This window comes from Scyliorhinus torazame, chromosome 6, assembly GCF_047496885.1.
Source record: "Scyliorhinus torazame isolate Kashiwa2021f chromosome 6, sScyTor2.1, whole genome shotgun sequence".
Lineage (NCBI taxonomy): Eukaryota > Metazoa > Chordata > Chondrichthyes > Carcharhiniformes > Scyliorhinidae > Scyliorhinus > Scyliorhinus torazame.
In genome coordinates this window covers 237,951,158-237,963,710 of record NC_092712.1, presented here as the reverse complement: position 1 = coordinate 237,963,710, position 12,553 = coordinate 237,951,158, and the positions used below count along the sequence as shown (strand labels likewise).

Here is a 12,553-nt window from a genome sequence, read left to right as displayed (position 1 = left end):
GAAATTATTTACCCCATTGCACTCATATAAGATTGCAGACGCTGGCTGAATGCATCTACCCTGAATCCTTGTGTGGTTTCAAAACTGACAATTTGCAGTCTGCCAGCTGCAAAAGAAATGTGGTGAACAAAGGAGGCCATTTCCTTCGCCGATCTCGCCAATGCATTCAATCAGCTCTCAGCGGATTTTAGCTCCATTGTCATGCAGGTGGGCAAGAGGTGTGGGGCTCAGGTGAATGTGCAAAGAGAAGTTTGTGAGCAATTGTATGCTTGAGATAGATTAGCAGTAATTAGCAGTTGATAATCAATTTGCAAGTGTGCAGAGCCATCTAGGAGTTTTCTGCTTTCATGAGATGTGAACACCACTGGCAAGGACAGCACTTGTAGATCCCTAAATGCCCCAGGAAGCTGATCACTTTAAATGTCGAACCCAAAATGCAGTACATTTTTTCCCACAGTTGCTGACTGATTTCTTGTGCATTCCCAGCTTTTGTGATTTTTGCATTTCCAGCAGTTTATTTTTTACTTTGTAGCAATGGCCCTCTAAAATAGTCTATCATTTCACCATAGGAAAGAATTGGTCAGAGAATGGGCTCCATTCATGCTGAAACAAACTAATCTGATCAACACAATACCCACTGATCAATAAAAACAAAAACAACCAAGAGTTTTATCAATACTGCCAGACTTATTATCTAAATGGGGAGACTTCGGGATGCTCCGATGCAGAGGGATCTGGGTGTCCTTGTGCATGAGTCACAGAAAACTAGCATGCAGGTGCAGCAGATAAGGAAAACAAATGGAATGGTGCCATTTATAGCAAAAGGAATTAAATATAAGAATATACGGTAGCACAGTGGATAGCATTGTGGCTTCACAGCACCAGGGTCCCAGGTTCGATTCCCCGCTGGGTCACTGTCTGTGCGGAGTCTGCACGTTCTCCCCGTGTCTGCGTGGGTTTCCTCACAGTCCAAAGACGTGCAGGTTAGGTGGTTTGGCCATGATAAATTGCCCTTAGTATCCAAAACGTTTAGGAGGGGTTATTGGGTAATGGGGATAGAGTGGAAGTAAGGGCTTAAGTGGGTTGGTGCAGATTCGATGGGCCGAATGGCCTCCTCTGCACTGTATGTTCTATGTAATCTATGTAAAATGTTGTTGCAACTATACAAGGCATTGGTAAGACCCTACCTGGAGTATTGTGCACAGTTTTGGTCCCCTTATTTAAGGAAAGATGTAGTGGCATTGGAGGCAATTAAGAGGAAGTTCACTGGATTGATTCCAGAGATGAGGGGCATGTTGTATGAGGAGAGAACAGTTTAGGCCTATACTCTCTCAAGTTTAGAAGAATGAGGGGAGAACAAATCGAGGTATACAAGATGCTAAAAGGTATGGATCAGTAGGCATAGAGCAGATACTTCCTCTTGTGGGGCATTCTAAAACGAGAGGTCATAATCTTAGAATAAGAGGTAGAAAACCTAAAACTGATTTGAGGAGAAACTACTTTTTCCCAAAGGGTTGTGAATCTGTGGAATTCGCTACCCCAGAGTGTGGTGGATGCAGGGACAATGAGTAAATTTAAGGAGGAGTTAGACAGTTAGACAGATTTTTAATTGGTAATGGGTTGAAGGGTTATGGAGGACAGGCAGGACAGTGGAGTTGAGGCCAGGATGGGATCAGCCATGATCACATTGAAAGTGTTTAGGCTCAGGAGACTAAATTACCGACTCCTGCTCCTAGGCCATGTGTTCTAGGGAGGAGATGCTCCGGCTGATTTCGCAATCCAGCTCTTGGTCTGTAGCATTGGAGGTAACAGATGAGTAACATATCAGCCATTATAGAATGGCAGAGCAGACTCAATGGGCCGAATGGCCTAATTCTGCTCCTATATCTTATGAACTAGATTAGCCAATCGGGCTAAGGCGGCTCTGCATTGGAAGGGGGTGAAATTTGGAATGTTGCAGCCGGCGTGACTGTGGGTCACTTTCAAGGACCGCCACCACTACTTTGAGACGCCGGAGGAGGCGTGGACCTTTATCCAGGCCGAAAAGTTGGACTCAGATTGAGGGTCGGTTGCAAGGGGATGTCGAGAGGGGATTGATGTGATTGTTGTGTTTTGGGGGTGGGATGTTCTGTTCTGTTTGATACTGGGGTTTTTTGGGTGCTGGGTGGGGTGGGGGAAATGGTTCATAGTGGGGATTTGGTGACAGTGTGGGTGTCAGTGGTTGGAAGAGGGGGCCCCATTGGGGGGGGGGGGGGGGGGGGGGGGGGGGGGGGGAGAGGGGAGGCCCGAGGTGGGGGGAGCTGGGATCAGGCCGCGAAAGGGAGCTGCGCCTGAGGGGGCGGGGCCGGCTTGGCGGAAAGCGCATTTTTTTCCCCCGTGCTAGGGAAGGAAGGGGGCGGGGTCAGGGGGACAGGGGGCGGGGTGGTGCTGGAGAGGAGCGCCCGCTGATGGACAGGAGGTGGGGGGGGGGGAAGGAGAGAGATTCTCACATTGGGGGGGTCGATGGAGTGGCAGGAACGGCCGGGGTCAGCAGGAGTCAGCTGACTTACGGGAGTGCTATGGGGGGGTAAGGATGGGTAAGAGGCCGGCGGCGGCCAAGGTGTTGAGGGGGTTTATGGACCAGATGGGAGGAGTGGACCCATGGAGGTTTGTTAGGCCGGGGACCAGGGAATTTGCTTTCTTTTCCCACGTCCATAAAGCCTACTCCCGGATTGACTGCTTCGTTTTGAGCAGGGCGCTGATCCCGAGGGTGGAGGACACGGAGTATTCGGCCATAGCCATCTCAGACCATGCCCCGCACTGGGTGGAGCTCGAGCTAGGGGAGGAGAGGGACCAGCGCCACTGTGGCGCCTCGAGATGGGTTTGCTGGCGGATGAGGTGGTGAGCGGGCGGATCCGGGGGTGCATTGAAAGATACCTAGAGGTGAATGATAATGGGGAGGTGCAGGTAGGGGTGGTCTGGGAGGCGCTGAAGGCGATGATTAGGGGAGAGCTAATCTCCACTAGGGCCCACAAGGAGAAGAAGGAGAGGAGAGAGAGGGAGAGATTGGTGGGGGAGATTTTAAGGGTAGTTAGGATGTATGCAGAGGTCCCCGAGGAGGGACTGCTCAAGGAGCCACGAAGCCTCCAGGCCGAGTTCGACCTGTTGACTACCAAGAAGGCAGAGGTGCAGTGGAGGATGGCGCAAGGGGCGGTGTATGAATACGGGGAGAAGGCTAGCCGGATGCTGGCACACCAGCTGTGGAAGCGGGAGGCGGCGAGGGAGATTGGGGGAGTTAGGGATAAAGGGGGGAACACGGTGCGGAGTGCGGCGGGAATAAATGCTGTATTTAGAGACTTCTATGAGGGGCTGTATAGGTCTGAGCCCCGACAGAGGAGGGGGGGATGCGTCGTTTTCTGGACCGGCTCAGGTTCCCTAGGGTAGAGGAGGGGCAGATGACGGGGCTTGGGGCACTGGTAGGGCTGGAGGAGCTGACTAAGGGGCTGAGGAGTATCCAGGCGGGGAAGTCACCGGGGCCAGGTGGGTTCCCGGTGGAATTTTACAGGACGTATATGGACCTGTTGGGCCCACTACTAGTGAGGACTTTCAATGAGGCGAGGGAGGGGGGCCCTACCCCCGACGATGTCCAGGGCGCTGATCTCGCTGATCTTGAAGCGGGACAAGGACCCTTTACATTGCTGGTCGTATAGGTCAATCTCGCTCCTCAACGTGGATGCGAAGCTGTTAGCGAAGGTGTTGGCTACCAGAATTGAGGACTGTGTTCCGGGAGTGATCCACGAGGACCAGATGGGTTTCGTGAAGGGAAGGCAGCTAAACACCAGTGTGCGGAGGCTCCGAAATGTAATCATGATGCCTACAGTGGAGGGGGAAGGGGAGATAGTGGCGGCTATGGATGCGGAGAAGGCCTTCGATAGGGTGGAGTGGGGGTACCTTTGGCAAGTGCTGAGGAGGTTCGGGTTCGGGGAGGGGTTCGTTAGTTGGGTTAGGTTACTGTACGAAGCCCCGGTGGCGAGTGTGGCCACAAATCGGAGGAGGTCGGTATACTTTCGGCTGAACCGGGGGACGAGGCAGGGGTGTCCCCTATCCCCCCTGCTATTTGCGTTGGCAATTGAACCTTTGGCGATGGCTTTGAGGGAGTCCAGGAACTGGAGGGGGCTGGTGCGGGGGGGGGGGGGGGGGGGGGGGGTATCACTGTATGCAGACGACCTGTTACTCTATGTGGTGGACCCGGTGGGGGGGATGCTGGAGGTGTTGCAGATCCTCAGGGAGTTTGGAGACTTTTCCGGGTATAAGTTCAACATGGGGAAGAGTGAGCTATTTGTGATACACCCAGGGGACCAGGGAAGGGGGATAGACGAGCTTCCACTGAAGAGGGCGGAAATTTGAGGGCAGTGGAGACACCACAGGGGGGGGGGGGGGGGGGGGGGGGGCGGAGGCAGAGGCTTTGGTGTGGTCACCGATCCGAGAGAACCATCGGTTTGTCCTGGGGAGAATGGATAGGGGGTTCCTGAGCTGGCACAGGGCAGGTATTAGAAGGATGGGGGCCTCTTTATAGATGGGTCGTTTGCGAGCTTTGGGGCGCTGGAGGAAAAATGTGGGCTCCCCCCTGGAAATACCTTCAGGTACATGCAGGTAAGGGCGTTTGTAAGATGGCAGGTGAGGGAATTTCCACTGCTGCCAGCACGTAGGATCCAGGATAGGGTGCTCTCGGGGGTGTGGGTTGGAGAAGGCAAGGTCTCGGCGATCTATCAGGAGATGCAGGAGGAGGAGGCCTCGGTGGAGGAGCTGAAAGGTAAATGGGAGGAGGAGCTGGGGGAGGAGATAGACGAGGGTACGTGGGCGGACGCCCTGGGTAGGGTAAATTCTTCCTCCTCTTGCGCCAGGCTTAGCATGATACAATTTAAGGTTCTGCACAGGGCGCACATGACGGGGGCAAGGCTAAGTCGGTTTTTTGGAGTGGAGGACAGATGTGTGAGGTGTTTACTACTGTGTTTATTATCGTTTAATGGGGGGCTTGTATATTGGGGGAATACGTGACATAGCTATAAGATGTTTATTTATGTGTTCTTTGTTTTTTCTTATTTCTGTACGGGGGGGGTTTGTTGAAAATATGTAAAAATTTTGAATAAAAATATATTTTTTTTAAAAATGAACTAGATTAGCAAAAACAACCATCAATAATGATAACACTAAACATTACTCAATTAAGTGACTGAGATATTATGTTGCAGTAGCAATAATAAAATGCGTAATTTAGACAAAATGTAGTCATCAAACATGGTTAAATGGTGACAGAACTGCTGAAAGTGCAGGAATGGCACATTAGCATCTGAAAATACTGGTCAATAGTTTTGGTGTAGACTCTTTCTTTTTTTTTAAATTTAAGATCATTAGTAAGTGTGGTTTTAGAGTCTTGGTTAAGGGTGACTGAAAATAAATCTTTTTTTTAGTCAATTACAAAATTCTAATTCAATTAGTCAAGGCTAATGGCCACCAGGTGGTGCTGTAGTAGCAAAGCATCTTTTCCAAAAATGGAAGACTTCTGAGAAAGATTTTGGTCGTTTTTACTTCAGTAGCAAATGTGACTATTTTTCATCGGTGTCTTTAAATACAAGGGAAAAATACCGCGAGGTCTCCGGTTCAATCCCGGCCTTGACTCACAGTCCGTGTGGAGTTTGAACATTCTCCTCGTGCCTGCGTGGGTCTCATCCCCACAACCCAGGATGTTGCCTGGTATGGAGGGAAAATCTTATGAGGAAAGGCTGATGGACTTGAGGTTGTTTTCATTGGAGAGAAGAAGGTTAAGAGGAGACTTAATAGAGGCATACAAAATGATCAGGGGGTTGGATAGGGTGGACAGTGAGAGCCTTCTCCCGCGGATGGATATGGCTGGCACGAGGGGACATAACTTTAAACTGAGGGGTAATAGATATAGGACAGAGGTCAGAGGTAGGTTCTTTACGCAAAGAGTAGTGAGGCCGTGGAATGCCCTACCTGCTACAGTAGTGAACTCGCCAACATTGAGGGCATTTAAAAGTTTACTGGATAAACATATGGATGATAATGGCATAGTGTAGGTTAGATGGCTTTTGTTTCGGTGCAACATCGTGGGCCGAAGGGCCTGTACTGCGCTGTATTGTTCTATGTTCTATAAAGGGGGGAACTTAGAACAATCAACATCAATAGAGAAAAAGTACTCAACAAACAACTGCGATTGAGGGAAGACAGGTCTCGCGGGCCTGATGGCCTACATCCTAGGGTGTTAAAGGCAGCAAAGATACGGGATTCATTGGTTATAATATTCCAAAATTCCCTGGACATGGGAAAAGTTCCAGTGGATTAGAAAAATGCTAACATAACGCTCTTATTCAAAAAGGGAGGGAGGCAGAATGTGACCGGTTAGTTTAACATCGGTTTTTGGGAAATCGTTAGAATCAATTGTCAAGGAAGTGATATCAGGACATTGGGAAATCAAAACGCTATCCATCAGAGTCAGCATGATTTTATAAAGGGCATATCATGTTTGACTAATTTGCTAGAGTTCTTCGAATATGTATAATGGGGATCCTGTAGGTGTCATATATATCTGGACTTCTGGAAGGCGTTTGATGAGGTGCTGCACAGAAGGTTAAGAAGACTGGCTAACAGACAGAAGAGAGAGAGTCAGGATAAATGGTCTTTTTCTGGATGGCAAGATGTAACTAGTGGGGTGCCATAGGGTTCGGTCCTTGGGCCCCAGCTATTTACAATCTATATAAATGACTTGGATACAGGGATAGAAGGTTCTATAGCCAAATTTGCAGACAACACAAAAGTAGGTTGGACAGTAAGTTACATTGAGGAAATACGAACCTTACAAATGGATATATCGGTTAGGAGTGGGCCAAGATGTGGCAGATGGAGTTTAACGTGGATAAGTGCGAGGTCATGCATTTTGGTCGGAAAAATGAGTCGGCAACTTATCTAAATGGGGAGACTTCGGGATGCTCCGACACACAGGGATCTCGGGGTCCTCGTTCATGAGTCACAGAAGACTAGCATGCAGGTACAGCAGATAATAAAGAAAGCGAATGGAATGTTGCCATTTATAGCTAAAGGAAAATAATATAAAGGTAAGGAAGTGTTGTTGCAACTATACAAGCATAGGTGAGACCACACCTGGAGTATCATGCAGTTTTGGTCCCCTTATTTGAGGAAAGATGTAGTGGCATTGGAGGCAGTTCAGGGGAGGCTCACTAGGTTAATTTCGGGATGAGGGATTTGTCGTATGAGGAGAGATTGAACAGTTTAGGCCTATACTCTCTAGAGTTTAGAAGAATGAAGGGAGATCAAATTAAGGTATACAAGATGATAAAAGATATGGATAAAGTAGACGTGGAGCAGATGCATCCTCTTGTAGGGCATTGTAGTTTGAGAAGCCATAGTCTTAGGATAAGAGGTAGCAAATTTAAAACGGAGTTGAGGAGAAATTACTTCTCCCAAAGGGTTGTGAATCTGTGGAATTCCCTACGCCAGAGTGTGGTGGATGCTGGGACTGTGAGTAAATTTAATGAGAAGTTAGACAGATTTTTAATTGGTAACGGGTTGAAGGGTTATGGAGAACAGGCTGGACGGTGGAGTTAAGGCCAGGATGAGATCAGCCATGATCAAATGGTGGAGCAGACCCGATTGGCCAAATTGCCTAAATCTGCTCTTATATCTTATAAACTTAAAAACAATACATGGTTTATTTAATCATAAAGGTGTCATCCAAAGAACAAACTACTTTTAACCATTCCTTTAAACAGAGCTGGTGAATACAACTCTTAGGGAACTCAAGTCATAAAACAATTAAATGTTGTTTCCCAATTACCTTAACTGCTCATTATCTCACTAGAAGAAATTCAAACTGAACTGTTTAATTTACAATGTGGTTAAAGAATAAAATCGAAAATGTGTTACAGATCAAACAATAAACCCTAAAAATTAGTAGAATTATCAAAATTGTACATAACTTTACTTTAAATTCTTATTCAAATGCTTGACAGACTGATTTTTTTCATAAGCAGGTCTGGATCAGAGTCTTTTTTGGGAGGTCAACATTTCATTTGTACTTTTAGCTTCCTCTCATGTGCAAGGCTGGCATTTTTTGAAGCAGCTTTTTAATAAAGCTTGCAACTTGTAACTTCCTGTTGATGAAAATTTTCTTTAAGGAAAACAAATTTATCACAAACTAATAACATCTGAGCAGTGAAATGACACAGAATAAACTAAGTTTCAAAGTTACCAAAACTGTAAAACTGTGACAACTGTAAGTTCATTCGTATCAACTTGGCTGTGGCGGCACTCTCACCTTGAATCTAGTGGGAACTGGTGACCTTTTTTTAAACATGCTATATGCATGTAAATCAAGTCACCTTAGTACCATGTTGTGTTTGCAAAGCAAAAGCGAGTCCTTATAACTCATGCATTGAATTGAACACAGACTTCCTTTGTACATTCAGCTGTGACTCAAATCACTCTCTCAACGCTAAGTATTTATTTTTCTGTCCATAGATGTATAGAAATATCAGTCTCTGATTGTCCTATTGGGGTAAGTTATAATGCAGTTAAACAAGTCGCCGATCACTGCCCAGTTACAGCCCATCTGATGCTGAAATTGCATTTTTCACCTACTTTCACCATTTTGCCAATGTTTTCTCTGCCAACCTCCTTCCAGCACTCTCCACAAACATCAGCTGATCCAAAGCTCAGCTTTCCATATCCAACCTAACCTGCACCATATCACCAATTACCCGAGAGCTCACAAGCTTACATTGGCTCCCAGTTAAAATGTTTCCCGAGCATTTCAAACTTTCCAACAGTTCAGAACACTTAAGGAGTGACTTAACTACATCCATCCTTTTGTATGGATGATGAATTATTTCTGGAGAAAAGGAATGCACATGATTTTAAAACAATACAGAGGGCATGCCTAAATTAGTATTCTTGATAGCAAAATTGTTACACACCCAATTAAATGTAAAGTATGTTACACAGAAGGGAGAAATAGAATTAGAGGGTAAAATAATGCTGTGTGGATAAAAAGGAGAGAAACAAGAATGTTTGGTGATATAAGATTTTAAAAAAGCAATCGGAAAATTTCAAAGAAGTCCAGCAGAGGGAAGACAAATTAGTCTTCATATAGCTCCAAAGTTTGGACCAGGACAGAAAACAAAGCTAAGGTGAAAATATAAAGCTATTGTTGAAATGTTATGACTGTGAGAACTGAATTAATTCTGTCCAAAAGTAAATAAACCATTTTTGCCTTTATTTTTTTTTGAGAGTTAAGTTTCTCGAAGCATTTTAAAAGTTCTAAGTTGGCCTTGCATATGCTGGTTGGCCTTGCATATGCTGGTTACTGCATTGTCTAAGCAATTTGTTGACATTATTTCCTGATCGTGTTTCTCTCTAGAAGTTTCTTTACATTTTATTCCAATTCTGAAAAAAAACATTTTGCAGATTCCCCATAAGAACTAACATTTTGAATCGCAATGATTCTGACCATAAAGTAACAGGAAATAATGGATACAATGCCAACTACCGAAATAATCTGGAGGAAAGTCAACATGCTGGCTGGATATATGAGTGCATTTTAAAGCAATGATATAATAATATAATAATATAATAATCGCTTATTGTCACAAGTAGGCTTCAATGAAGTTACTGTGAAAAGCCCCTAGTTGCCACATTCCGGCACCTGTTCGGGGAGGCCGGTACGGGAATTGAACTCACGCTGCTGCCTTGTTAGAACATAAGAACTAGAAGCAGGAGTAGGCCATCTGGCCCCTCGAGCCTGCTCCACCATTCAATGAGATCATGGCTGATCTTTTGTGGACTCAGCTCCACTTTCCGGCCCGAACACCATAACCCTTAATCCCTTTATTCTTCAAAAAACTATCTATCTTTATCTTAAAAACATTTAATGAAGGAGCCTCTACTGCTTCACTGGGCAAGGAATTCCATACATTCACAACCCTTTCTGTGAAGAAGTTCTAAACTCAGCCCTAAATCTACTTCACCTTATTTTGAGGCTATGCCCCCTAGTTCTGCTTTTACCCGCCAGTGGAAACAACCTGCCCGCATCTATCCTATCTATTCCCTTCATAATTTTATATGTTTCTATAAGATCCCCCCTCATCCTTCTAAATTCCAACGAGTACAGTCCCAGCCTACTCAACCTCTCCTCGTAATCCAATCCCTTCAGCTCTGGGATTAACCTAGTGAATCTCCTCTGCACACCCTCCAGTGCAAGTACGTCCTTTCTCAAGTAAGGAGACCAAAACTGAACACAATACTCCAGGTGTGGCCTCATTAACACCGTATACAATTGCAGCATAACCTCCCTAGTCTTAAACTCCATCCCTCTAGCAATGAAGGACAACATTCCATTTGCCTTCTTAATCACCTATTGCACCTGCAAACCAACTTTTTGCGACTCATGCACTAGCACACCCAGGTCTCTCTGCACAGCAACGTGTTTTAAGATTTTATCATTTAAATAATAATCCCTTTTGCTGCATTACAAGCCAGCTGTTTAGCCTACTATGCTAAACCAGCCCCTATTGATATTTTCAATAGTACTGAGGGTACAGTGTAATTACTTAAAAAATAAATTCCAGAATACATATTTTCCTTAATACTTGCTTCACAGCGCATACACCTACTCAATGTTTAATCTGATGAAGCCCACTGAAACTTGGTGATTTCTGAAATAAATTTCTATATCTCACTGCCTAAAACACTGCATGCATTAAATACCATAAATGGTTTGAAAAACATCCTTTTATGGTATCCTAATCAGCCATAAATATCATGTTTCTGATTAAGGAGAATAGTCATAGCACATAATGTGAAAGATTTGTTTCTTTCGGGTAATATTGATTTATCCCTTCTGCAAATTTGCAAACACTACCAAAGTGTTAGAAATTGGAAATAACTGCACCAGTGAAGTAGAAATAGAAACACTTGCATTAGTTCTGCAAAAATCACTAAAATTTAGTAATAAACCCATTTCCTGTTTCTGTGTAAGTAACTGTAAGTAAATTCAATAAAAATAAAATATGAAGTCAAAGGAAGTATAAACAGCTAAGCTAGAGTTCAAAGAATTATACAAATTAAATACTTGACATAGCATGTGGACTCAAAATATTTAAAAACAAACTTAACTAACCCGAACGAAATGTGTAAAATAAAACCAGCATTTACATCTGTTCCCCTCAGATATTCAGTAGTTTCAGGAATAGACTTATTCATGGAGGGCTAATTTCATAGGAGACTTAACATGCACTGAACAACTGCAAAGTCAAAAGTAGAAGTGCAGCTGAATTTAAGGTGACAGGGGGGGAAAAGCGCTGAAAATATGAAATAAAAATATATAACTCTGTAACACGCACCTGTTCCAATTTGTTTAGCGTATCTTCATACACACACTTTTTTACCTTTTGGGGAATAGTGGGGAAAGTGGTGAAAAGATTCCAGAGCTGATTATCAGCCCGTTGAGCCACATTATGAACACTCCTTCCCAGGCTAACACATCCTAGCGTTGGACCAAACCGGTCTCTCATTAGGGGCATTACCGCTGCACCACAAGGCAGTAGTTGTGTCAATAAAATTTCAGGATAAAACTTTTTTTTTTAAATTTAGTGTACCCAATTTTTTTTTCCAATTAAGGTGCAATTTAGCAAATCTGCCTAACCGGCACATCTTTGGGTTGTGGAGATGAAACTTAGACGCGGAATGTGCAAACTCCACACGGATAATGGCCCAGAGCCGGGATCAAACCTGGGTCCTCAGCACCATAGGCAGCAGTGCTAACCACTGTACCGCCCTCAGGATAAAACATTTTTGTTTTCAGATATGATTGGGCTCGTGTGCATTTCCAGCATTCATTGCTGATTTCAGCTGGAAATGCAATCACCAATAACCTTGTGCATCGCTTTCAAAAATTCAAACACTTAGCTCTTCTTCCCCCAAACCTGCATAAGTAGGGATATTTAATACAGGCTGTTTGCATGTTCACCTGTGCAACTTCTTCAAAATCCTCATGTCGTTTCTGTAAAGCTCTAGCTCTGTGTAGCGACTTCCCAACTCCAGTGTGTTTACTGAGAAAGGCTTCTCCATGGTTTTCAATCCAGTCCAATACCTGCAAAATGTAATGACAGCACCAGTTCATATTCATCAACCACAGTTGACATGCTCTTTGCTACTGTAATGAAAAGACCAAAAGAATGACAATGATGATAACAACTTGCACTCATAGGACTGAGCGTAATACTGATAGTGGTTGTCCCGATGTTGGATTGGAAAGTCGTGAGCAACGCCACCTCAGTCGTTCCTGGGGGCCCCTCCACCCCAACATCAAACCCATCCCTCGAGCCAGCAGGGAGATTGCCTTCTTTTACTGGGCTGTCTCCCTGCATGGAGGGGGGTCCCCTCCCCTTCCTGGCAGTGACAGGAAGAGACACTAAAGTGACCCTTCAATTGGCCATCCGCGAGCCTCACTTGGCCTCTGGGTGGGAAGGCCATCCTCGAT

At 45.0% G+C, this 12,553-nt stretch overlaps 1 protein-coding gene across 8 annotated transcripts in view; it reads right to left on the bottom strand.

Moving 5' to 3' along the window:
- LOC140425346 (triple functional domain protein) overlaps positions 1-12,553 on the bottom strand; it is an 801,905-nt gene that overhangs the window by 396,573 nt on the left and 392,779 nt on the right. For all 8 annotated transcript variants that reach the window (XM_072509518.1, XM_072509516.1, XM_072509515.1 and 5 more), the window contains one exon: positions 12,041-12,163. In XM_072509518.1, coding sequence (XP_072365619.1) covers positions 12,041-12,163 — 123 coding nt within the window. The remainder of the gene's footprint in view (positions 1-12,040; positions 12,164-12,553) is intronic.